At 45.1% G+C, this 24,971-nt stretch overlaps 1 protein-coding gene across 1 annotated transcript in view; it reads right to left on the bottom strand.

Moving 5' to 3' along the window:
• Positions 1 to 2,627: 2,627 nt before the first annotated feature.
• Positions 2,628 to 24,971, bottom strand: part of LOC139382670 (RAS guanyl-releasing protein 1-like) — a 48,036-nt gene continuing 25,692 nt past the window's right edge. Inside the window, exons 9-18 of the mRNA XM_071126759.1 lie at positions 23,362 to 23,478; positions 22,051 to 22,326; positions 19,823 to 19,903; positions 18,772 to 18,876; positions 10,852 to 10,961; positions 10,124 to 10,274; positions 9,866 to 9,902; positions 9,276 to 9,425; positions 3,907 to 4,109; positions 2,628 to 2,741 (exon numbers count right to left, since the gene is read on the bottom strand). Of these exons, the coding sequence (XP_070982860.1) occupies positions 2,628 to 2,741; positions 3,907 to 4,109; positions 9,276 to 9,425; positions 9,866 to 9,902; positions 10,124 to 10,274; positions 10,852 to 10,961; positions 18,772 to 18,876; positions 19,823 to 19,903; positions 22,051 to 22,326; positions 23,362 to 23,478 (1,344 nt within the window). The remainder of the gene's footprint in view (positions 2,742 to 3,906; positions 4,110 to 9,275; positions 9,426 to 9,865; positions 9,903 to 10,123; positions 10,275 to 10,851; positions 10,962 to 18,771; positions 18,877 to 19,822; positions 19,904 to 22,050; positions 22,327 to 23,361; positions 23,479 to 24,971) is intronic.

Below are 24,971 nucleotides of genomic sequence, written 5' to 3'. Positions count from 1 at the left end.
GAACAAGGCAGTAAACCCCACTGTTCCTAGACCAGTTAACCCCACTGTTCCTAGACCAGTTAACCCCACTGTTCCTAGACCAGTTAACCCCACTGTTCCTAGACCAGTTAACCCCACTGTTCCTAGACCAGTTAACCCACTGTTCCTAGGCCAGTTAACCCCACTGTTCCTAGACCAGTTAACCCACTGTTCCTAGACCAGTTAACCCCACTGTTCCTAGACCAGTTAACCCCACTGTTCCTAGACCAGTTAACCCCACTGTTCCTAGACCAGTTAACCCCACTGTTCCTAGACCAGTTAACCCCACTGTTCCTAGACCAGTTAACCACACTGTTCCTAGACCAGTTAACCCCACTGTTCCTAGACCAGTTAACCCCACTGTTCCTAGACCAGTTAACCCCACTGTTCCTAGACCAGTTAACCCCACTGTTCCTAGACCAGTTAACCCCACTGTTCCTAGACCAGTTAACCCCACTGTTCCTAGACCAGTTAACCACACTGTTCCTAGACCAGTTAACCCCACTGTTCCTAGACCAGTTAACCCACTGTTCCTAGACCAGTTAACCCCACTGTTCCTAGACCAGTTAACCCCACTGTTCCTAGACCAGTTAACCCCACTGTTCCTAGACCAGTTAACCCCACTGTTCCTAGACCAGTTAACCCCACTGTTCCTAGACCAGTTAACCCCACTGTTCCTAGACCAGTTAACCCCACTGTTCCTAGACCAGTTAACCCCACTGTTCCTAGACCGTCATTGAAAATAAGAATTTATCTTTTAACTGACTTGTCGAATTATTATTATTATTTTTTTTTTAAATACCTTTTTGACCAGGGATCTAGTAGTGATCAAAGTAGTGCCCTATATAGGGAATAGGGTGCCATTTGGGATTCAACCCCTGGTGTTGAAGAAAAGAGCTTAGCACCACAGAACGTTCAAGAATGTTCAGAAATGGAAAAAAAATACATTATACGTCACATAACAGTTAGAATACACTGTATATATTTAGAAAACCAAAATAGATTGTAGAAGTCACAGGAAAACATTTTTTTTTTTTTACATGAACTCTACTCGAAAATGATCAGGAAAAGTGGTTACATCAATGGGTGTTTATCAGAATCCATAATACCGTGGCATATTGTAGCACGGGAGGGTCGCAGGGTTGAGTCCCAAATCAAAGTATACGAAACAGTGCATTGAGGGTACTTTTCGAATGCGTGTTCCATTCGTACATATTTTTTTTTTAGCATGCATCGACGTAAGCTTCAACAGAAAGTATGCAAAGAAATATGATTACAAAAACACAACATACAAAATTACACAAATTTTGATTAAAATTAATGGCGGCCATTGCTTGAGCTGAAGCGAAAAATACAACGCGACTTGGGAATTTAAATGTTAGCTAATCATATACTTTGCCTGACTACAATATTTTATCTTGCTACGTTAATAAATACAGCCCGTTTTGGCATGGTTACCTTCCTACAGTACCCACTGTAGTGTGCGTAGGTCGTAAGCCCATTGTAAAGTCAATAGAGCTAACTGGCTAACTACTGCTGTTAGCTAGCCAGAGAGCCACAAATAATTGTTAGCTTGCTGCTCACGAAGAATTGATATCTACCTTGGATAACATTGGTTTATGTCGTTTTTTTGCCTGTTATTCTACCTGGTTAGCTACATTATTACAGTAAACATATAGCAATCAATCAAAATAAACGTATTTATAAAGCCATTCTTACATCAGCTGATGTCACAAAGTTCTGTACAGAAACCCAGCCTAAAACCCCAAACAGCAAGCATATAGCTAGCTCATAGATATGAAGTAAAACATTTGCTTCGTGTATATATCGTCTCTATTGCCATTGTCCTGGCTAGAAGAAGGAATGGGTTAAGTCCATAGTAAATCAATAGGGCTAACTGGCTAGCCACGGGGAAAAAAATGTTAGCTAGCTACCCACAAAGAATTGACATCGACTGTACCTTGCATGACATTCGTTTCTGTTGGCTAGCTAGATTACAACTATTCACATATATCTAGCTGATAATTATGAAGTAAAAGTTAGCTTTGTGTATATCTTCGTCTGTTGTCGTCATTGTCCTGGCTGGAAGGAGGGTCGGTGAATGGGGAGGTGCAGTGTGAGGTAATACAGTAGGGGGAAGTGCTTCTCAAATGGAAAGTTTTATGTGTTCTCCACACTCTCAACCTCAAGAGAATTCACTCGGGAGAACGTCATGAAGAGAATTCACTCGGGAGAACGTCCTGAAGAGAATTCACTCGGGAGAACGTCCTGAAGAGAATTCACTCGGGAGAACGTCCTGAGGAGAAAGCACTCGGGAGAACGTCCTGAAGAGAATTCACTCGGGAGAACGTCCTGAGGAGAATTCACTCGGGAGAACGTCCTGAAGAGAATTCACTTGGAGCATGAGTGTGGAGCACGGTAGGATGCATATTGAGAAACAAACCCATTGGCTCAAACACAGCCCACACAAACCCAGTTTATTTGATGTCTGGGTGTGTATGAGTTTGTGTGTGTCTGTCCGTATGTGTGCGCGCGTCTGTGTGTGTCCGTCCGTTTGTGTGTGTGTGTGTGTGTGTGTGTGTGTGTCCGTGGGTATCCAGTGTCCCAGCTCAGTCGGGTTCTCTGCTCTTATCTCTGATCAAGTTGAGTTCCTCCATCTTCTCCTGCAGGAAGGAGGCAGGCATGGAGGAGCCAAGGAATCTCTGGGGCTTCACAACACAGCCCTGGGGGGGGGAGGGAGGGTGGAGAGTCACAACACAGCCCTGGGAGGGGGGGAGACAACACAGCCCTGGGGGGAGGGGGGGTGGAGAGTCACAACACAGACCTGAGGGGGGGGGGGACAACAGACCTGGGGGGGGGGGGGGGAGACAACACAGCCCTGGGGGGGGGGGGGGAGACAACACAGCCCTGGGGGAGGGAGGGAGGGTGGAGAGTCACAACACAGCCCTGGGGGGAGGGAGGGTGGGGAGTCGCAACACAGACCTGAGGGGGGGGGGGGACAACAGACCTGGGGGGGGGGAGAGACAACACAGCCCTGGGGGAGGGAGGGAGGGTGGAGAGTCACAACACAGCCCTGGGGGGAGGGTGGAGAGTTACAACACAGACCTGGGGGTGGGGGGGGGGGGGGGGGGGGGGAAACAACACAGCCCTGCGGGATGTCATAACACAGACCTGGGGGGGGAGGAAGGGGGGGAGACAACACAGCCCTGGGGGGAGGGAGGGTGGGTGGAGAGTCACAACACAGCCCTGGGGGGGGGGGGGGGGGGGGAACAACACAGCCCTGGGGGGAGGGAGGGGGAAGCGTCACAACACAGCCCTGGGGGGGAGGGAGAGTGCAGACCGTTTCAGGCAGACAGGGTCAGACAGACAGGGTCAGGCTGTTTCAGACATACAGAGTCCAGCTGTTTCAGACAGACACAGTCAGGCAGACAGGGTCAGGCTGTTTCAGACAGACAGGGTCAGGCTGTTTCAGACAGACAGGGTCAGGCTGTTTCAGACAGACAGGGTCAGGCTGTTTCAGACAGACAGGGTCAGGCTGTTTCAGACAGACAGGGTCATGTGAAATAGTTAATTTAAAAACCTGAGCTGTGTCTGATTTGGTGTTGACTACAGGTCTTACCCTGTAAAAACCTGAGCTGTGTCTGATTTGGTGTTGACTACAGGTCTTACCCTGTAAAAACCTGAGCTGTGTCTGATTTGGTGTTGACTACAGGTCTTACCCTGTAAAAACCTGAGCTGTGTCTGATTTGGTGTTGACTACAGGTCTTACCCTGTAAAAACCTGAGCTGTGTCTGATTTGGTGTTGAACAGGTCTTACCCTGTAAAAACCTGTGTGTCTGATTTGGTGTTGACTACAGGTCTTACCCTTGAGCTGTGTCCTACACTTACCCTGTCTCTCTCTACTTGCTGTTTTCCCTTCTTGTCCACACTCACAGGCATCCACAACCCCGGGTCTGTCTGGGTGGACCGGTCTGAGAGCGCAGAGTCACCCCTGTTACCCAGAGTGGACCGGTCCAGGTCCCTCCTATTACGGTTGTTACCCCAATTACTGTTACCCCCGGGGAAAACAAAGGTGTTGTCTTCCGACGAACCTGTTTGGATAAACACAACAGTACCTCATTATTATTCTAGGGAATATAACAATCAACCAGTCAGTCACTGTAGCAGTAGGTTGATGTGACAGTCACTGTAGGTTGATGTGTTAGTGACAGTCACTGTAGCAGTAGGTTAATGTGTTAGTGACAGTCACTGTAGCAGTAGGTTAATGTGATAGTGACAGTCACTGTAGCAGTAGGTTGATGTGACAGTCACTGTAGCAGTAGGTTAATGTGATAGTGACAGTCACTGTAGCAGTAGGTTGATGTGTTAGTGACAGTCACTGTAGCAGTAGGTTGATGTGACAGTCACTGTAGCAGTAGGTTAATGTGATAGTGACAGTCACTGTAGCAGTAGGTTGATGTGTTAGTGACAGTCACTGTAGCAGTAGGTTGATGTGATAGTGACAGTCACTGTAGCAGTAGGTTAATGTGATAGTGACAGTCACTGTAGCAGTAGGTTAATGTGATAGTGACAGTCACTGTAGCAGTAGGTTAATGTGATAGTGACAGTCACTGTAGCAGTAGGTTAATGTGATAGTGACAGTCACTGTAGGTTAATGTGTTAGTGACAGTCACTGTAGCACTAGGTTAATGTGTTAGTGACAGTCACTGTAGCAGTAGGTTGATGTGATAGTGACAGTCACTGTAGCAGTAGGTTGATGTGTTAGTGACAGTCACTGTAGCAGTAGGTTAATGTGATAGTGACAGTCACTGTAGCAGTAGGTTGATGTGTTAGTGACAGTCACTGTAGCAGTAGGTTGATGTGATAGTGACAGTCACTGTAGCAGTAGGTTAATGTGATAGTGACAGTCACTGTAGCACTAGGTTAATGTGATAGTGACAGTCACTGTAGCAGTAGGTTGATGTGATAGTGACAGTCACTGTAGCAGTAGGTTGATGTGACAGTCACTGTAGGTTGATGTCACAGTCACTGTAGGTTGATGTGTTAGTGACAGTCACTGTAGCAGTAGGTTGATGTGATAGTGACAGTCACTGTAGCAGTAGGTTGATGTGATATATATGGACAGTCACTGTAGGTTGATGTGACAGTGACGGTCACTGTAGGTTGATGTGATAGAGTGACAGTCACTGTAGGTTGATGTGATATAGTGACAGTCACTGTAGGTTGATGTGATAGTGACAGTCACTGTTGCAGTAGGTTGATGTGATGGTGACAGTCACTGTAGCAGTAGGTTGATGTGATAGTGACAGTCACTGTAGCAGTAGGTTGATTTGATATATATGGACAGTCACTGTAGGTTGATGTGACAGTGACGGTCATTGTAGGTTGATGTGATAGAGTGACAGTCACTGTAGGTTGATGTGATATAGTGACAGTCACTGTAGGTTGATGTGATAGAGTGACAGTCACTGTAGGTTGATGTGATAGTGACAGTCACTGTAGGTTTATGTGATAAAGTGACAGTCACTGTAGGTTGATGTGACAGTCACTGTAGGTCGATGTGATAGAGTGTCAGTCACTGTAGGTTAATGTGATAGAGTGACAGTCACTGTAGGTTGATGTGATAGAGTGTCTGTCACTGTAGGTTGATGTGATAGAGTGACAGTCACTGTAGGTTGATGTTATAGTGACAGTCACTGTAGGTTGATATGATAGTCACTGTAGATTGATGTGATAGAGTGACAGTCACTGTAGGTTGATGTGACAGTCACTGTAGATTGATGTGACAGTCACTGTAGGGTGATGTGATAGGGTGACAGTCACTGTAGATTGATATGACAGTCACTGTAGGTTGATGTGACAGTCACTGTAGGGTGATGTGATAGAGTGACAATCACTGTAGGGTGATGTGATAGAGTGACAGTCACTGTAGGGTGATGGGATAGAGTGACAGTCACTGTAGATTGATGTGATAGAGTGACAGTCACTAGCAGTAGGGTGGTGTGATAGAGAGACAGTCACTAGCAGTAGTTTGATGTGATAGAGCCAGTCACTAGCAGTAGGTTGATGTGATATAGTGACAGTCACTGTAGGTTGATGTGATAGAGTGACAGTCACTGTAGGTTGATGTGATAGAGTGACAGTCACTGTAGGTTGATGTGATAGAGTGACAGTCACTGTAGGGTGATGTGATAGAGTGACAGTCACTGTAGGTTGATGTGATAAAGTGACAGTCACTGTAGGTCGATGTGATAGTGACAGTCACTGTAGGTTGATGTGATAGTGACAGTCACTGTAGGTTGATGTGATATAGTGACAGTCACTGTAGGGTGATGTGATAGAGCCAGTCACTAGCAGTAGGGTGATGTGATAGAGAGACAGTCACTAGCAGTAGGGTGATGTGATAGAGCCAGTCACTAGCAGTAGGGTGATGTGATAGAGGCAGTCACTAGCAGTAGGGTTATGTGATAGAGCCAGTCACTAGCAGTAGGGTGATGTGATAGAGTGACAGTCACTGTAGATTGATGTGATAGAGTGACAGTCACTGTAGATTGATGTGATGGAGTGACAGTCACTAGCAGTAGGTTGATGTGATAGAGTGACAGTCACTGTAGATTGATGTGATAGAGTGACAGTCACTAGCAGTAGGGTGATGCGATAGAGCCAGTCACTAGCAGTAGGGTGATGTGATAGAGTGACAGTCACTAGCAGTAGGGTGATGTGATAGAGTGACAGTCACTAGCAGTAGGGTGGTGTGTTAGAGCCAGTCACTAGCAGTAGGGTGATGTGATAGAGCCAGTCACTAGCAGTAGGGTGATGTGATAGAGCCAGTCACTAGCAGTAGGGTGATGTGATAGAGCCAGTCACTAGCAGTATGGTGATGTGATAGAGCCAGTCACTAGCAGTAGGGTGATGTGATAGAGTGACAGCCACTAGCAGTAGGGTGATGTGATAGAGCCAGTCACTAGCAGTAGGGTGATGTGATAGAGTGACAGTCACTAGCAGTAGGGTGATGTGATAGAATGACAGTCACTAGCAGTAGGGTGATGTGATAGAGCCAGTCACTAGCAGTAGGGTGATGTGATAGAGTGACAGTCACTAGCAGTAGGGTGATGTGATAGAGCCAGTCACTAGCAGTAGGGTGATGTGATAGAGTGACAGTCACTGTAGATTGATGTGATAGAGTGACAGTCACTAGCAGTAGGTTGATGTGACAGAGTGACAGTCACTGTAGATTGATGTGATAGAGTGACAGTCACTAGCAGTAGGTTGATGTGATAGAGCCAGTCACTAGCAGTAGGGTGATGTGATAGAGTTACAGTCACTAGCAGTAGGGTGATGTGATAGAGTGACAGTCACTAGCAGTAGGGTGGTGTGATAGAGCCAGTCACTAGCAGTAGGGTGATGTGATAGAGCCAGTCACTAGCAGTAGGGTGATGTGATAGAGCCAGTCACTAGCAGTAGGGTGATGTGATAGAGCCAGTCACTGGCAGTAGGGTGATGTGATAGAGTGACAGCCACTAGCAGTAGGGTGATGTGATAGAGCCAGTCACTAGCAGTAGGGTGATGTGATAGAGCCAGTCACTAGCAGTAGGGTGATGTGATAGAGCCAGTCACTAGCAGTAGGGTGATGTGATAGAGTGACAGTCACTAGCATTAGGGTGATGTGATAGAGCCAGTCACTAGCAGTAGGGTGATGTGATAGAGTGACAGTCACTAGCAGTAGGGTGGTGTGATAGAGCCAGTCACTAGCAGTAGGGTGATGTGATAGAGCCAGTCACTAGCAGTAGGGTGATGTGATAGAGCCAGTCACTAGCAGTAGGGTGATGTGATAGAGCCAGTCACTAGCAGTAGGGTGATGTGATAGAGTGACAGTCACTAGCATTAGGGTGATGTGATAGAGCCAGTCACTAGCAGTAGGGTGATGTGATAGAGTGACAGTCACTAGCAGTAGGGTGGTGTGATAGAGCCAGTCACTAGCAGTAGGGTGATGTGATAGAGTGGCAGTCACTAGCAGTAGGGTGATGTGATAGTGACAGTCACTAGCAGTAGGGTGATGTGATAGAGCCAGTCACTAGCAGTAGGGTGATGTGATAGAGTGACAGTCACTAGCAGTAGGGTGATGTGATAGTGACAGTCACTAGCAGTAGGGTGGTGTGATAGAGTGACAGTCACTAGCAGTAGGGTGGTGTGATAGAGTGACAGTCACTAGCAGTAGGGTGATGTGATAGTGACAGTCACTAGCAGTAGGGTGATGTGATAGAGCCAGTCACTAGCAGTAGGGTGATGTGATAGAGTGACAGTCACTAGCAGTAGGGTGATGTGATAGAGCCAGTCACTAGCAGTAGGGTGATGTGATAGAGCCAGTCACTAGCAGTAGGGTGATGTGATAGAGCCAGTCACTAGCAGTAGGGTGATGTGATAGAGTGACAGTCACTAGCATTAGGGTGATGTGATAGAGCCAGTCACTAGCAGTAGGGTGATGTGATAGAGTGACAGTCACTAGCAGTAGGGTGGTGTGATAGAGCCAGTCACTAGCAGTAGGGTGATGTGATAGAGCCAGTCACTAGCAGTAGGGTGATGTGATAGAGCCAGTCACTAGCAGTAGGGTGATGTGATAGAGCCAGTCACTAGCAGTAGGGTGATGTGATAGAGTGACAGTCACTAGCATTAGGGTGATGTGATAGAGCCAGTCACTAGCAGTAGGGTGATGTGATAGAGTGACAGTCACTAGCAGTAGGGTGGTGTGATAGAGCCAGTCACTAGCAGTAGGGTGATGTGATAGAGTGGCAGTCACTAGCAGTAGGGTGATGTGATAGTGACAGTCACTAGCAGTAGGGTGATGTGATAGAGCCAGTCACTAGCAGTAGGGTGATGTGATAGAGTGACAGTCACTAGCAGTAGGGTGATGTGATAGTGACAGTCACTAGCAGTAGGGTGGTGTGATAGAGTGACAGTCACTAGCAGTAGGGTGGTGTGATAGAGTGACAGTCACTAGCAGTAGGGTGATGTGATAGTGACAGTCACTAGCAGTAGGGTGATGTGATAGAGCCAGTCACTAGCAGTAGGGTGATGTGATAGAGTGACAGTTACTAGCAGTAGGGTGATGTGATAGAGCCAGTCACTAGCAGTAGGGTGATGTGATAGAGCCAGTCACTAGCAGTAGGGTGATGTGATAGAGCCAGTCACTAGCAGTAGGGTGATGTGATAGAGTGACAGTCACTAGCAGTAGGGTGATGTGATAGAGTGTGCCTTACTCCAGCTGTTCGCCTTGGTCAGGAGGTCTGGGACAGGAGTGAGGGCTGAGGCAGGGGTGGAGGGACATGACCCAGCATACACCCTGTCTCTCTTCACACACTGCATCCCACACAGGTCCTGGCAGTGTCTGTGACAGTTTACCCCACAGTCTGATGGGGAGGGAGGGGGGAGGGAGAGAGAGAGAAAGAGAGAGAGAGAGAGTAACAGGCATTTTGCCATGTCTAATGTGTATTCATGTGATATTTAAGTAAATCAAACATTACTACAACATCTTTGTGCTTCAAAAAAAACTTCAGTTGACCTGGGCTGGTTGACCTGGACATTTCATGTTATAAATATCTCTCTGAGGTTTGTAAAGACTAACATGACAAGAGGAACTGATGATACACTACCCATATTTAGAAATTGTAACTTCTACTATTACAACTTTCAAGAGAGTAAGTTTAAAGTCAGCCTGAGTTCCTTTAAAAAGAAAAGGGACCCCCCCCCCCCCCCCCCGACCCATTTGTTTGGGAACCATTGTTCTAAGGTACTGTGACATCATAATGTGAGTGTTGCTGTTGTGAGAACCTTAGATGAGATATCTTACCTCGACAGTGGAAGCCCTGCTTGATGACTCCCCACAGCTACAACAGAGAGGACACAGCAGAGAGGACACAACAGAGGGCACGACAGAAAGGACACAGCAGAGAGGACACAACACAGAGGACACAACAGAGAGGACACAGCAGAGAGGACACGACAGAGAGGACACGACAGAGAGGACACAACAGAGCATGGATTAGATGGTTAGTGAATCTCAGCCAAATCACAGTTTTAACAACATCCAGCTCAATGCAATACCCACAAAGCCTCCACAAGTGTCACAGAAGGTGGGTCGCTTGTACGTGGTCTCGTGGAAGTTGTGAACGTTCTTGAAGTTGTATCCTAGTTTGGCACATACGGACATCCCCCTCATGAAGTAGGAGTTGATCTGCTGATGACTGATCTCCCCCTCTCTGGAAGGGATGGGAGGAGAGAGAGAGGGATGGGAGGAGAGAGGGAGGGATGGGAGGAGAGAGGGAGAGGAGAGAGGGATGGGATGGGAGGAGAGAGAGAGGGATGGGATGAGAGAGGGAGGGATGAGAGGAGGGAGGGAGGGATGGGATGGGGGAGGGAGGGAGGGATGGGAGGAGGGAGGGAGGGAGGAGAGAGGAAGGGATGGGAGGAGGGAGGGAGGGAGGGATGGGAGGAGAGGAGAGAGGGAGGGATGGGATGGGACAAGAGAGGGAGGAATGGGAGGAGAGAGGGAGGGATGGGATGGGAGGAGAGAGAGAGAGAGGGAAGGGATGGGAGGAGAGAGGGAGGATGGGAGGAGGGAGGGATGGGAGGAGAGAGGGAAGGAGGGAGGGATGGAAGAGGAGAGAGGGAGGGATGGGAGGAGAGGAGGGAGGGATGGGAGGAGAAAGAGAGTGACAGATTGTTAAATCTAGAGACAGAATGTTCTTAAGATGAGAGTTCACACATCCATCTGTGGCACAGGATCTCTCTCACTCTCTCTCTCATTCTCTCATTCTCTCTCTCACTCTCTCTCACCTGTCACTGTCATTGTTGCAGAAGGAGAAGGGGAAGTTAGCTGCTATCTTCTTAAAGTCCTCCAGAGAGATGTACCCATCCTGGTTCAGGTCGTAGTTCTTCATGATGGACTGCAGAGGTCAGCACAGACGTTATGTTCATTCTGTGGTACGTACGACCATAGAGATGTATAGAGATCTCTACTTGGAAATAATATGGTTTTTTTTGCATGGACGTTGCCATAGAGGGCTTCCACCATTTTAAAGTAGTAAACTAGGTGGGGATTTCTATGGGTTTTTGGGGAGCGATCAGTCAACGATCAGAGCAGTGTCTTCTTCAAATAGCGAAAGTTCAGTTAAGATGGCGGCCTCCATGCACTTACCACAAATGCCACGTTTGCTAAGTTCGTCGTATTGTATATTTCTCTGTTGCTATTTTTTTTGTATCAGCATTAGAACAGTTAAACTCAATAAACGTACTGCGGGCTGGATCCAGACCCAGAACAGGGTCAATACGGACCCAGAACAGGGTCAACACGGACCCAGACCAGGGTCAACACGGACCCAGAACAGGGTCAACACGGACCCAGAACAGGGTCAACGCGGACCATGGACCCAGAACAGGTTCAACACGGACCACGGACCAAGAACAGGGTCAACACGGACCCAGAACAGGGTCAACACGGACCCAGAACAGGGTCAACACGGACCATGGACCCAGAACAGGTTCAACACGGACCCAGAACAGGGTCAACACGGACCCAGAACAGGGTCAACACGGACCACGGACCCAGAACAGGGTCAACACGGACCATGGATCCCAATTAAACAACAAATAATAGATATACACTGCATTCAGAAAGTATTCAGACCCCTTGACCTTTTCCACATTTTGTTACGTTACAGCCTTATTCTAAAACGGATTCAATTGTTTTTTCCCCTCATCAATCTACACACAGTACCCCATAATGACAAAGCAAAAACAGTATATTTTTAAAAATAATTTTAGCAAATTTATAAAAATAAAAACGGAAATATGACATTTACAAAAGTATTCAGACCCTTTACTCAATACTTTGTTGAAGCATCCTTGGCAGCGATTACAGACTCGAGTCTTCTTGGGTATGACGCTACAAGCTTGGCACACCTGAATTTGGGGAGTTTCTCCCATTCTTCTCTGTGTAACAGTAAAGCTTCCGTCCTTCTCCTCGCCCCTACCTGGGCTCGAACCAGGGACACTCAGCACACATCGACAACAGCCTCCCACGAAGCATCGTTACCCATCGCTCCACAAAAGCCACAGCCCTTGCAGAGCAAGGGGAACCACTACTTCAAGGTCTCAGAGCAAGTGACGTCACCGATTTAGCACGCACCACCGCTAACTAAGCTAGTCATTTCACATCAGTTACATCTGCAGATCCTCTCAAGCTCTGTCAGGTTGGATGGGGAGTGTCGCTGCACAGCTATTTTCAGGTCTCTCCAGAGATGTTCGATCGGGTTAAAATCTGGGCTCTGGCTGGGCCACCCAAGGACATTCAGAGACTTGTCCTGAAGCCACTCCTGCGTTGTCTTGGCTGTGTGCTTAGGGTCATTGTCCTGATAGAAGGTGAACCTTCGCCCCAGTCTGAGGTCCTGAGCGCTCTGGAGCAGATTTCCATCAAGGATCTCTCTGTACTTTGCTCCGTTCATCTTTCCCTCGATCCTGACTAGTCTCCCAGTCCCTGCCGCTGAAAAACATCCCCACAGTATGATGCTGCCACCACCATGCTTCACCGTAGGGATGGTGTCAGGTTTCCTCCTGTGACGCTTGGCATTCAGGCCAAAGAGTTTAATCTTGGTTTCATCAGACCAGAGAATCTTGTTTCTCATGGTCTGAGAGTCCTTTAGGTGCCTTTTGGCAAACTTCAAGCGGGCTGTCATGTGCCTTTTACTGAGGAGTGTTCTTGGTCACCTCCCTGACCAAGGCCCTTCTCCTCCGACTGCTCAGTAAACTGCTCAGGCAGCTAGCTCTAGGAAGAGTCTTGGTGGTTCCAAACTTCTTCCATTTCAGAATTATGGAGGCCACTGTGTTCTTGGAGACCTTCAATGTTGCAGAAATGTTTTGGTACCCTTCCCCAGATCTGTGGCTCAACACAATTCTGGCTCGGGGCTCTACGACCTCATGGCTTGGTTTTTGCTCTGACATGCACTGTCAACTGTGGGACCTTATATAGACAGGTGTGTGCCTTTCCAAATCATGTCCAATCAATTGAATTTACCACAGGTGTACTCCAATCAAGTGATGTCATTATGGGGTATTGTGATGTCATTATGGGTTATTGTGATGTCATTATGGGGTATTGTGATGTCATTATGGGGTATTGTGATGTCATTATGTGGTATTGTGATGTCATTATGGGGTATTGTGATGTCATTATGTGGTATTGTGATGTCATTATGTGGTATTGTGATGTCATTATGTGGTATTGTGATGTCATTACGGAGTATTGTGATGTCATTATGTGGTATTGTGATGTCATTATGTGGTATTGTGATGTCATTACGGAGTATTGTGATGTCATTATGTGGTATTGTGATGTCATTATGTGGTATTGTGATGTCATTATGTGGTATTGTGGTGTCATTATGGGGTTTTGTGATGTCATTATGGGTATTGTGATGTCATTACGGAGTATTGTGATGTCATTATGTGGTATTGTGATGTCATTATGGGGTATTGTGATGTCATTATGTGGTATTGTGATGTCATTATGGGGTATTGTGATGTCATTATGTGGTATTGTGATGTCATTATGTGGTATTGTGATGTCATTATGTGGTATTGTGATGTCATTACGGAGTATTGTGATGTCATTATGTGGTATTGTGATGTCATTATGTGGTATTGTGATGTCATTACGGAGTATTGTGATGTCATTATGTGGTATTGTGATGTCATTATGTGGTATTGTGATGTCATTATGTGGTATTGTGATGTCATTATGGGGTATTGTGACGTCATTATGTGGTATTGTGATGTCATTATGTGGTATTGTGATGTCATTATGTGGTATTGTGATGTCATTACGGAGTATTGTGATGTCATTATGTGGTATTGTGATGTCATTATGGGGTATTGTGATGTCATTATGTGGTATTGTGATGTCATTATGTGGTAGTGTGATGTCATTACGGAGTATTGTGATGTCATTATGTGGTATTGTGATGTCATTATGGGGTATTGTGATGCCATTATGTGGTATTGTGATGTCATTACGGAGTATTGTGATGTCATTATGTGGTATTGTGATGTCATTATGGGGTATTGTGATGTCATTATGTGGTATGTCATTATGGGGTATTGTGATGTCATTATGTGGTATGTCATTATGGGGTATTGTGATGTCATTATGGGGTATTGTGATGTCATTATGTTGTGATGTCATTATGGGGTATTGTGATGTCATTATGTGGTATTGTGTGTAGATTGATGAGGAATACTTTTTTATTTCATCCATTTTAGAATAAGGCTGTAACGTAACAAAATGTGGAAAAAGTCAAGGGGTCTGAATACTTTCCGAATGCACTGTATATATATTTAAAGAATTTGGTTGAGGTTTGACAACTAGTATCATATAACAACAAATAAGTGTGTGGAATTGCAGGAAATTAGCTTTAAAACGGCTACATTTTTACCTTCACTCTGTGGTAGGAAGTACATTTTAAAACTGCAATTCTTTTTTCTCTGTAGTGTCAACAGTTTGGGGTCACACGTGTTGTGAGGTGGGGGTTTGTTTCCGACAATATCCATCCAGACCCTTTTCCACCTAGGAAATGTGTATGACCGGAACCTTCTCAAATAGTACTTGCTCAACCCACATGATTCCAATTTTAGCACCAAGATGCTGCCTAGCTGATTTATCGTTGCATTGAACCATGTTCAAAAATAGTCCCGGTCGGTATTAGATAGAACTGTGGGGGGGGAAAACAACATGTGGTTACCTAGGTTACCGTTGGCTCACAGCAACAAAAAAACTTGCCCCTTTTCAAAATGCAATTTTTCTTGTTGTCTTCTTGTTTTAGTCAATAAAAAAATGACATTAAAGATACAGTGCCTTGCGAAAGTATTCGGCCCCCTTGAACTTTGCGACCTTTTGCCACATTTCAGGCTTCAAACATAAAGATATAAAACTGTATTTTTTTGTGAAGAATCAACAACAAGTGGGACACAATCATGAAGTGGAACGACATTTATTGGATATTTCAAACTTTTTTAACAAATCAAAAACTTAAAAATTGGGCATGCAAAATGATTCAGCCCCCTTAAGTTAATATTTTGTAGCGCCACCTTTTGCTGCGATTACAGCTGTAAGTCGCTTGGGGTATGTCTCTATCAGTTTTGCACATCGAGAGACTGACATTTTTTCCCATTCCTCCTTGCAAAACAGCTCGAGCTCAGTGAGGTTGGATGGAGAGCATTTGTGAACAGCAGTTTTCAGTTCTTTCCACAGATTCTCGATTGGATTCAGGTCTGGACTTTGACTTGGCCATTCTAACACCTGGATATGTTTATTTTTGAACCATTCCATTGTAGATTTTGCTTTATGTTTTGGATCATTGTCTTGTTGGAAGACAAATCTCCGTCCCAGTCTCAGGTCTTTTGCAGACTCCATCAGGTTTTCTTCCAGAATGGTCCTGTATTTGGCTCCATCCATCTTCCCATCAATTTTAACCATCTTCCCTGTCCCTGCTGAAGAAAAGCAGGCCCAAACCATGATGCTGCCACCACCATGTTTGACAGTGGGGATGGTGTGTTCAGCTGTGTTGCTTTTACGCCAAACATAACGTTTTGCATTGTTGCCAAAAAGTTCAATTTTGGTTTCATCTGACCAGAGCACCTTCTTCCACATGTTTGGTGTGTTTCCCAGGTGGCTTGTGGCAAACTTTAAACGACACTTTTTATGGATATCTTTAAGAAATGGATTTCTTCTTGCCACTCTTCCATAAAGGCCAGATTTGTGCAATATACGACTGATTGTTGTCCTATGGACAGAGTCTCCCACCTCAGCTGTAGATCTCTGCAGTTCATCCAGAGTGATCATGGGCCTCTTGGCTGCATCTCTGATCAGTCTTCTCCTTGTATGAGCTGAAAGTTTAGGGGGACGGCCAGGTCTTGGTAGATTTGCAGTGGTCTGATACTCCTTCCATTTCAATATTATCGCTTGCACAGTGCTCCTTGGGATGTTTAAAGCTTGGGAAATCTTTTTGTATCCAAATCAGGCTTTAAACTTCTTCACAACAGTATCTCGGACCTGCCTGGTGTGTTCCTTGTTCTTCATGATGCTCTCTGCGCTTTTAACGGACCTCTGAGACTATCACAGTGCAGGTGCATTTATACGGAGACTTGATTACACACAGGTGGATTGTATTTGTCATCATTAGTCATTTAGGTCAACATTGGATCATTCAGAGATCCTCACTGAACTTCTGGAGAGAGTTTGCTGCACTGAAAGTAAAGGGGCTGAATAATTTTGCACGGCCAATTTTTCAGTTTTGATTTGTTAAAAAAGTTTGAAATATCCAATAAATGTCGTTCCACTTCATGATTGTGTCCCACTTGTTGTTGATTCTTCACAAAAAAATACAGTTTTATATCTTTATGTTTGAAGCCTGAAATGTGGCAAAAGGTCGCAAAGTTCAAGGGGGCCGAATACTTTCGCAAGGCACTGTATCTGTTGGTCACAGATACCTTAAAAAAAAAAGTAGGGGTGTGAATCAGAAAACCAGTCAGTATCTGGTGTGACCACCATTTGTCTCATGCAGCGTGACACATCTCCTTCACATAGAGTTGATCAGGCTGTTGATTGTGGCCTGTGGAATGTTGTCGCCACTCCTCTTCAACGGCTGTGTGAAGTTGCTGGATATTGGTGTGAACTGGAACACGCTGTCATACACGTCGATCCAGAGCATCCCAAACATGCTCAGTGGGTGACATGTCTGGTGAGTATGCAGGCCATGGAAGAACTGGGAAAGTTTCAGCATTCAGAATTTGTGCACAGATCCTTGTGACGTGGTGCCGTGCATGATCATGCTGAAACATGAGGTGATGGCGGTAGATGAATGGCACGACAATGGGCCTGCCTGCCCTTACCATAACCCCACCGCCACCAAGAGGCAGTCTGTTCACAACATTGACATCAGCAAACGGCGGCTTATGGTAGAGAAATGATCATTCAATTATCTGGTAACAGCTCTGGTGGACCTTCCTGCAGTCAGCACGCTCCCTCAAGACTTGAGTCATCTGTGGCCTTGTGTTGTGTGACAAAACTGCACATTTTAGAGTGGCCCCAGCACAAGGTGCACCTGTGTAATGATCATGCTGTTTAATCAGCTTCTTGATATGCCACACCTGTCAGGCGGATGGATTATCTTGACGAAGGAGAAATGCTCAGTAACAGGGATGTAAACAAATTTGTGCACAACATTTGAGAGAAATAAGCTTTTTTGTGCAGTATGGAACATTTCTGGGATCTTTTATTTCAGCTCATGAAACACGGGACCAACACTTTACATGTTACTTTTTATATTTTTTGTTCAATGTAGAAAAATGGCATATTGTAGTGCTTCCCTCAAGCCTCTTTTCATGACGATGCTAGCAGCCACGTAAGTGACTGAGTGCTAGCTAGCTAACGACAGGAGCATTAAGCCTCTTTTCATGACGATGCTAGCAGCCACGTAAGTGACTGAGTGCTAGCTAGCTAACGACAGGAGCATTAAGCCTCTTTTCATGACGATGCTAGCAGCCACGTAAATGACTGAGTGCTAGCTAGCTAACGACAGGAGCATTAAGCCTCTTTTCATGACGATGCTAGCTAGCTAACGACAGGAGCATTAAGCCTCTTTTCATGACGATGCTAGCAGCCACGTAAGTGACTGAGTGCTAGCTAGCTAACGACAGGAGCATTAAGCCTCTTTTCATGACGATGCTAGCAGCCACGTAAATGACTGAGTGCTAGCTAGCTAACGACAGGAGCATTAAGCCTCTTTTCATGACGATGCTAGCTAGCTAACGACAGGAGCATTAAGCCTCTTTTCCTGACGATGCTAGCAGCCACGTAAGTGACTGAGTGCTAGCTAGCTAACGACAGGAGCATTAAGCTAGCCAAGACCAACAACACAAACAAACTGACTGTACAGCTACAAGTAGTGAGTGGAGTATTACTGTGATATCTTTATTCACCTTCATCATTGGTTCGTAAATGAAAATCACCGCCATCTAGTGGTCACAATTAAATGACACACACGATTTGGTTTAAGACTCCAGCACTGCAAGTTGTGACGTCAATCACCAATAATAGCTTTACACTTTTTTTTTTTTTTTTTTTTCAAAACGTCAAATTTAGAAGAAAATGGACTACTTTAAAATGGAGATGGTGCTGAACGTGGGCTCACAGACACCATGATGGGACAGAATCAACGTTGGGATCTCTACACATCTCTATGGGTACGACAGATAAAGTACATGATGTTAACTTTGTGTTGTGGTAGAGCAAGGGGGGGTAGTTCTGCTTTAGACTGCACAGTAATGAGAAAATGAAAAAAGACTCACACACAGACAGGCAACACATCTCACAGTTCTATCCCAATTCAACTCTACTTGATTCCTTGCATCCTATCTCCTTGCCTCCTTCGCAACCATATTGAAAAGAAGAAGCTCCTCTCTCCTCTGACCTTCTTCTTCATTGTGTTTTGAGAAGTGGGGAGATAGGATGTGAGAAATCAGGAGAGATACATTTAGAAAGAGCCCGAGTGTCGCTGAGGACAGACAGACAGACAGACAGAGAGACCAGCAGACAGACAGACAGACAGAGAGGAGAGAGAGAGAGACCAGCAGGCAGACAGACAGACAGACAGAGAGGAGAGAGAGAGAGACCAGCAGACAGACAGACAGACAGATACTCACATCCACCATCTGTTTGACGTGTTTAGAGATGGTGTCTGGGTCCAGCCTCGGAGTCACCCCTGACCCCCACTCTGCTACAACTGGGGATTTGACAGGTGCTACAGGCTAAGGGGGGAGGGGAAGGGAGAGGAGAGGAAAGGAGGGAGGAGGCATGAAAGACTGCACACGTTAAAACACCTACCACATCACAAGCCTTTGTCAAGGGCTCAGTCTTTTTGTGGTTAACTTTGATGTAGCCTCCACCCACAGGATGATGCAGTGAGCTCAGCGTGTAAAGTCAGAGGTCAGGAAGAAGGGAGGCAGGATGATGGTAACAGATAACGTTGATAAACTGCATGTCAGCAGTAAGAGACAGAGCACAGTGAGTGACACTAGTCTCTCTAAGCACTTCCACTGTAAAGGTCTACACACGTTGTATTCGGCGCTTATGACAAGTATAATTTTGATTTGATTCGACAGCCCCTGTGTCTAATGACCTAGGAAGAAGTTGATGAGGCTGGCACACGACTCTAGAGATTTCACCCCCCCCCCCCCCTTTTCCCGAAGAGTACAATCATTGATTGTGTTCGAGAGCATCAATCCCATGATGCATTGTGGGTAAATGGTGACTGACTGATCTACAAAATAATAATTGAGTAGTTATTTATGATACAAGGTGATTCGTTGATCAGTCAGCCGGCAGTCACGTGTGTTGTCGGCTGCAATGTGGAACAAGCCCATTTACTTCCTCGCAACTAGATCGGACATACAGTGGGGGGAAAAAGTATTTAGTCAGCCACCAATTGTGCAAGTTCTCCCACTTAAAAAGATGAGAGGCCTGTAATTTTCATCATAGGTACACTTCAACTATGACAGACAAAATGAGAAAAAAAATCCAGAAAATCACATTGTAGGATTTTTTATGAATTTATTTGCAAATTATGGTGAAAAATAATTTGAAAATTACAGGCCTCTCTCATCTTTTTAAGTGGGAGAACTTGCGCAATTAGTGGCTGACTAAATACTTTTTTGCCCCACTGATATATAATGTTTTTAGGTGTCCAGTACTGACCTGTGTCTTAGGGTTCTTGGGTTCCTTGGTGTAGGACAGCTCATAGATCTCATCTTCTGTGTAGTAAAGATCCAGAGACAGCTGGGGGGGAGAGGAGGGGGGGGGGGGGGGTGACTATACATTCAAGAGGTCTACTGTGTCTCTCAATACATCTACTTTAGTAATAGCTTTTCACAGTATCCATACCACTAAACGGAGCCCTATAACCAAATCAATTTTTTTTTTTTTACAGTGCCTTGCGAAAGTATTCGGCCCCCTTGAACTTTGCGACCTTTTGCCACATTTCAGGCTTCAAACAGAAAGATATAAAACTGTATTTTTTTGTGAAGAATCAACAACAAGTGGGACACAATCATGAAGTGGAACGACATTTATTGGATATTTCAAACTTTTTTATCAAATCAAAAACTGAAAAATTGGGAGTGCAAAATTATTCAGCCCCCTTAAGTTAATACTTTGTAGCGCCACCTTTTGCTGCGATTACAGCTGTAAGTCGCTTGGGGTATGTCTCTATCAGTTTTGCACATCGAGAGACTGAAATTTTTTCCCATTCCTCCTTGCAAAACAGCTCGAGCTCAGTGAGGTTGGATGGAGAGCATTTGTGAACAGCAGTTTTCAGTTCTTTCCACAGATTCTCGATTGGATTCAGGTCTGGACTTTGACTTGGCCATTCTAACACCTGGATATGTTTATTTTTGAACCATTCCATTGTAGATTTTGCTTTATGTTTTGGATCATTGTCTTGTTGGAAGACAAATCTCCGTCCCAGTCTCAGGTCTTTTGCAGACTCCATCAGGTTTTCTTCCAGAATGGTCCTGTATTTGGCTGTGTTGCTTTTACGCCAAACATAACGTTTTGCATTGTTGCCAAAAAGTTCAATTTTGGTTTCATCTGACCAGAGCACCTTCTTCCACATGTTTGGTGTGTCTCCCAGGTGGCTCGTGGCAAACTTTAAACAACACTTTTTATGGATATCTTTAAGAAATGGCTTTCTTCTTGCCACTCTTCCATAAAGGCCAGATTTGTGCAATATACGACTGATTGTTGTCCTATGGACAGTCTCCCACCTCAGCTGTAGATCTCTGCAGTTCATCCAGAGTGATCATGGGCCTCTTGGCTGCATCTCTGATCAGTCTTCTCCTTGTATGAGCTGAAAGTTTAGAGGGACGGCCAGGTCTTGGTAGATTTGCAGTGGTCTGATACTCCTTCCATTTCAATATTATCGCTTGCACAGTGCTCCTTGGGATGTTTAAAGCTTGGGAAATCTTTTTGTATCCAAATCCGGCTTTAAACTTCTTCACAACAGTATCTCGGACCTGCCTGGTGTGTTCCTTGTTCTTCATGATGCTCTCTGCGCTTTTAACGGACCTCTGAGACTATCACAGTGCAGGTGCATTTATACGGAGACTTGATTACACACAGGTGGATTGTATTTATCATCATTAGTCATTTAAGTCAACATTGGATCATTCAGAGATCCTCACTGAACTTCTGGAGAGAGTTTGCTGCACTGAAAGTAAAGGGGCTGAATAATTTTGCACGCCCAATTTTTCAGTTTTTGATTTGTTAAAAAAGTTTGAAATATCCAATAAATGTCGTTCCACTTCATGATTGTGTCCCACTTGTTGTTGATTCTTCACAAAAAAATACAGTTTTATATCTTTATGTTTGAAGCCTGAAATGTGGCAAAAGGTCGCAAAGTTCAAGGGGGCCGAATACTTTCGCAAGGCACTGTATATAGCCCTTCGTACATCAGCTGATATCTCAAAGTGCTGTACAGAAACCCAGAAACCGATAAAAACTAAATCAATTCCATTTGAGAAAAAGGTATTCTAGCCTGGTTATAAATAAAGATTTGAACAAATTAAACAAATATCCCAATGCCCCAGGGCAGTGATTGGGGACACTGCCCAGTGCAGGGTGCCGTCTTTCGGATGGGACGTTAAACGGGTCTCCTGACTCTCTGAGGTCATTAAAGATCCCATGGCACTTATCGTAAGAGTAGGGGGTGTTAACCCCCTGTGTCCTTGGCTAAATTCCCCATTCTGGCCCTCAAACCATCACGGTCACCTAATCATCCCCAGTTTACAATTGTCTCATTCATCCCCCCCCCTCCTCTCCCCTGTAACTATTCCCCAGGTCGTTGCTGTAAATGAGAACGTGTTCTCAGTCAACTAAACCTGGTCAAAAAAATAGAACTAAATAAAGATACAATATAAATATCTCACGGTAAGTAGATGCAGCAGATCTTTGTTGGCTTCAAACGGAGGAGAGCAGGAGTGTACCGACAGCAGGTCAGAGATGTTAGAGTAGAGATGCTGCAGTTTGCCCAGGTTAATCTTCTGCTCCTCCAGGTAGTCTGGCAGGGCCTCGTTCAGGGAGATCAGGTCCTTCAAGTGGACCCCCAGGATAGGCACTTTAAATCCTGAACACTCACTGTACACCCGTCGGTAGTTACTATAGTTACTGGAGGACGACAGCAGCTCTGTCATCTCGCTCAGGGCCTGGAGAGGAAGAGGAGGAGGTAAAAAAGGAGATTACTTCCTACATGGATGTCGTCGGTTTCCTCTGAACACCCATGGTGCTTTAGGGGGAAGGTTTCAGTGGATTTTTATAAAAAAAAATAAAAAGTAGTGTAACATGAAAAAAAGTTTGTCCTTTTTAGATAAAAAAATATACTAAAATATATTCACGTCATCCAAATATTTTATTACAACACACTGTTTTGCAATGTCTACAGTAGCCTCAACAAATAAAGGAGGACAGCTAGTTTCCGTCCTCCTCTGGGGTACATTGACTTCAATACAAAACCTAGGAGGCTCATGTAGTAGCTTAAACCTACCGATGACCTGGATGAATGGAATATGAATGACAATCATCCACACACACAATCATCAATCATCCAATACGCTGTAATAGAAATAATAAGGCCATGCTCATAAAAATATATATTAGTCCTCCCTCATCTTAAACGTCACCAACTGCCACTGGGAGGTTTGAATTTAGAAAATATTTAGAACACCAAGAAATGTATTACAACGTAATGGTAGCTAGAACATCTGCTGCTTATGGATACATGTGACATATTAGCCTGTTATCAAGGGCCTATCACAGCTAAGGATCCCATCAGCTAGGTTAGGGTTAGGGCCTATCACAGCTAAGGATCCCATCAGCTAGGTTAGGGTTAGGGCCTATCACAGCTAAGGATCCCATCAGCTAGGTTAGGGTTAGGGCCTATCACAGCTAAGGATCCCATCAGCTAAGTTAGGGTTAGGGCCTATCACAGCTAAGGATCCCATCAGCTAGATTAGGGTTAGGGCCTATCACAGCTAAGGATCCCATCAGCTAGGTTAGGGTTAGGGCCTATCACAGCTAAGGATCCCATCAGCTAGGTTAGGGTTAGGGCCTATCACAGCTAAGGATCCCATCAGCTAGGTTAGGGTTAGGGCCTATCACAGCTAAGGATCCCATCAGCTAGATTAGTGTTAGGGCCTATCACAGCTAAGGATCCCATCAGCTAGGTTAGGGTTAAGGCTGACCTTAGTGACGTCAGGGGGTAGCAGACTGGCGGTGTCCTTCAGACGAGAGATGGAGCTGTGACACAGACCCCCCGTCACCGCCATCAGAGTGTTGAAGTTCTGCAGCGCATGCAGCCTCTACAGGGGGAGGGAGAAAATAAATGTATTTGTCATTTCAGGAAGTGCTTCTGGATTCTAAAGAAAAGGGAACTTATGTCAGCAGACACCAGAGGAGGAAGGGGAGGACCATCCTCAGTGAATAAAAAATGTAAAAAAAATAGTCTACATTTTCAAGTTATCCTTTTTAGATAAAACTATACTAAATGTATTCACGTCACCAAATAATTGATTAAAACCCACTGTTTTGTAATGAAGGTCTACAATAGCCTCAACAGCACAAGGTAGCACCATGGTGTAGCCGGAGGACAGCTAGCTTCCGTCCTCCTCTGGGGTACATTGACTTCAATACAAAACCTAGGAGGCTCATGGTTCTCACCCCCTTCCATAGACTTACACAGTAATTATGGAAACGTCTGGAGGATGTCCTCCAACCTATCAGAGCTCTTGTAGCACCCAATCAAAGGATCAGATAATGAATCTAGTACTGAAAGCATAAGCTACAACTAGCTAGCACTGCAGTGCATAAAATGTGGTAAATAGTTGACTCAAAGAGAGAGAAAGACAATAGTTGAACAGCTAGCTAGTTTAGCCTACTCAAACACCCAGCTCAAACAGGGAGGGTTGCTATGTTAGCTAGCTGTCTATGGCTATCCAACAGAGAGGGATGCTATGTTAGCTAGCTGGCTATGGCTATCCCATAGAGAGGGATGCTATGTTAGCTAGCTGGCTATGGCTATCCCACAGAGAGGGATGCTATGTTAGCTAGCTGTCTATGGCTATCCAACAGAGAGGGATGCTATGTTAGCTAGCTGGCTATGGCTATCCCATAGAGAGGGATGCTATGTTAGCTAGCTGGCTATGGCTATCCCACAGAGAGGGATGCTATGTTAGCTAGCTGGCTATGGCTATCCAACACTGGAATTCTTCCAAGTCAAGGTAAGCTTTTGGTTTTATTAATTTATTGCCCCCGGGGTAATTGCTAAACTGCTTGCTGACTGTACACTGTACTTCATGATAGTAGCAGTTATAGTTATAGTAGCTAGTAGCTAATATGGTGACAACGATGTAGGCTGTGTGTAGTGGTTAGTGGTTATGAGGAAAGTGTTTTTTTTTTTTGTCTGGTCACAGACAGCTGATGTGGTGTTCACTGAAGTCCTCAAGCGAAGGGAAACGGTGAGAGGAGGAGAGCACGTAGATGGGAGAAGGAATTCTACAACGAGCAAAGGGATCAGTATGTGGCTTCTATGAAAGTGAACTGTGTTTGGGTGTGATCAGGGGTGTATTCATTCTACCGATTCTGTTGAAAAACATCTCCTAAACAGAAGCAAACTGAGCAAAACAGTGATCAACACACCTGAATTTCTCCAACTGTTGGACTAATGATCACACCCTAGATCAGCTAGATGCAGCCAAGAGATGTGTCGCTGTCTGTCACTTTGATTACTCAAATGTTTCTCTCTGCTGAGTGGTTTGTGTGTGTGTGTGTGTGTGTGTGTGTGTGTGTGTGTGTG

Source organism: Oncorhynchus clarkii, chromosome 24 (genome assembly GCF_045791955.1).
Source record: "Oncorhynchus clarkii lewisi isolate Uvic-CL-2024 chromosome 24, UVic_Ocla_1.0, whole genome shotgun sequence".
NCBI classification, from domain to species: Eukaryota; Metazoa; Chordata; class Actinopteri; order Salmoniformes; family Salmonidae; genus Oncorhynchus; species Oncorhynchus clarkii.
Note: the sequence above shows the minus strand (reverse complement) of the source record. Positions and strands in the feature narration are given on the sequence as shown.